This window comes from Salmo trutta, chromosome 16 (assembly GCF_901001165.1).
Source record: "Salmo trutta chromosome 16, fSalTru1.1, whole genome shotgun sequence".
NCBI classification, from domain to species: Eukaryota; Metazoa; Chordata; class Actinopteri; order Salmoniformes; family Salmonidae; genus Salmo; species Salmo trutta.
This window is the reverse complement of record NC_042972.1, coordinates 6,667,958-6,670,207: the sequence shown is the minus strand read 5'-3', so window position 1 is coordinate 6,670,207 and position 2,250 is coordinate 6,667,958. Positions and strand designations below refer to the sequence as shown.

At 41.6% G+C, this 2,250-nt stretch overlaps 1 protein-coding gene across 1 annotated transcript; it reads left to right on the top strand.

Annotated features, from left to right (window-relative positions):
• The first annotated feature begins 587 nt into the window (after nucleotides 1-587).
• LOC115151163 (prisilkin-39-like) lies at nucleotides 588-1,850 on the top strand. Its single transcript, XM_029695175.1, has one exon. It carries the CDS (start codon nucleotides 588-590, stop codon nucleotides 1,848-1,850), a length of 1,263 nt encoding a protein of 420 aa, XP_029551035.1.
• The last annotated feature ends 400 nt before the right edge of the window (nucleotides 1,851-2,250 follow it).

Below are 2,250 nucleotides of genomic sequence, written 5' to 3'. Positions count from 1 at the left end.
TGCATCTCTATAAAGACTTAAATGTCTTACATGTGATTAAATGTTTTCCACACACATACTTTCTTGTAGCTTACTTGGACACTGGGTCACAGCGCATTTCTAGCAGGCTCTATTTTCTTACCAGGGAGCATTGTGAACCATAGGTCGGGATATTTCACCTGTTTACATATATATTGAACAACACAGCTTTTCGGGCATGTTTTGTTTTGTCTGTATAACAAAAAATAAATCGCTAAGATGGCTCTTTTACAATGGGGGTCAATGGGAAAGAATGTATCATGGCCTCACAGGAGGACCAGACAGCATAATCCTCAGTAACACAACAAGGAACAGAAGTATTTTTACATTTAGTTAAGTTAGAGCATGTCACTTCATGTCACGTGTCATGTTTTTTGTGGTTATACAGCATTTTTCGTCAAAGAAACTTCTGATTTTGTGAACTGGACTTTGTTTGTCACTTGAGCACTTCAAGACATTACTATTTCACAGTAATTTGGTGTCACTTTACAAGGACATATGTCACTGTTTTGTAGCACCAAACTGATGTCAATTTAGTAAAGGATACAAAGTACACTAAATAAGGTTACATGACAGGTTACATGACAGGTTACATGACAGGCTGCATGACAGGTTACATGACAGGTTACATGACAGGCTACATGACAGGCTACATGACAGGCTACATGACAGGTTACATGACAGGCTACATGACAGGCTACATGACAGGTTACATGACAGGCTACATGACAGGTTACATGACAGGCTACATGACAGGTTACATGACAGGCTACATGACAGGTTACATGACAGGCTACATGACAGGTCACATGACAGGTCACATGACAGGCTACATGACAGGCTACATGACAGGCTACATGACAAGCTACATGACAGGTTACATGACAGGCTACATGACAGGCTACATGACAGGCTACATGACAGGCTACATAACAGGTTACATGACAGGCTACATGACAGGCTACATGACAGGTTACATGACAGGCTACATGACAGGCTACATGACAGGCTACATGACAGGCTACATGACAAGCTACATGACAGGTTACATGACAGGCTACATGACAGGCTACATGACAGGCTACATGACAGGTTACATGACAGGCTACATGACAGGCTACATGACAGGTTACATGACAAGCTACATGACAGGTTACATGACAGGCTACATGACAGGTTACATGACAAGCTACATGACAGGCTACATGACAGGTTACATGACAGGCTACATGACAGGTTACATGACAAGCTACATGACAGGCTACATGACAGGCTACATGACAGGCTACATGACAAGCTACATGACAGGTTACATGACAGGCTACATGACAGGCTACATGACAGGTTACATGACAGGCTACATGACAGGCTACATGACAGGTTACATGACAAGCTACATGACAGGTTACATGACAGGTTACATGACAGGTTACATGACAGGCTACATGACAGGTTACATGACAGGTTACATGACAAGCTACATGACAGGTTACATGACAAGCTACATGACAGGCTACATGACAGGCTACATGACATACTACATGACAGGTTCCATGACAAGCTACATGACAAGCTACATGACAGGCTACATGACAGGTTACATGACAGGTTACATGACAAGCTACATGACAGGTTACATGACAAGCTACATGACAGGCTACATGACAGGCTACATGACAGGCTACATGACAGGTTACATGACAGGCTACATGACAGGTTACATGACAGGCTACATGACAGGCTACATGACAGGTTCCATGACAAGCTACATGACAAGCTACATGACAGGCTACATGACATACTACATAAGGAATGGATATAAACTAAAATAGAAACTTAAAGAGAAACAGGTATTGTTGCAGCACTGATTCATCATTATTACATAGAAACTACCATCTCTGTTTCCAGGTAACAAACCATGTTCTAGGAAGGATGTCAGGAATGGATTGGGGGTAAACTATATTGGTAACTACTACTGGTAACTATATTGGCAATTACTGGTGATTAACTAGTAAAAAAAACCATAATGATTACCATGTTAATATCCTCTTACATTTACATTTTAGTCATTTAGCAGACGCTCTTATCCAGAGCGACTTACAGTAGTGAATGCATACATTTCATACATTTTCCCTCCGTACTGGTCCCCCAAGCTGGAATGTAAAGCGCTACAGAAAAGTGTCTACTGAGTCCCCAAGTCTGAGTCCCATAGACTTGTTAATAACAAGATGC

What these genes read in the sequence shown, in the direction of transcription:
- LOC115151163 (XM_029695175.1), top strand. Translation starts at nt 588, where the DNA reads ATGACAGGTTACATGACAGGTTACATGACAGGCTGCATGACAGGTTAC.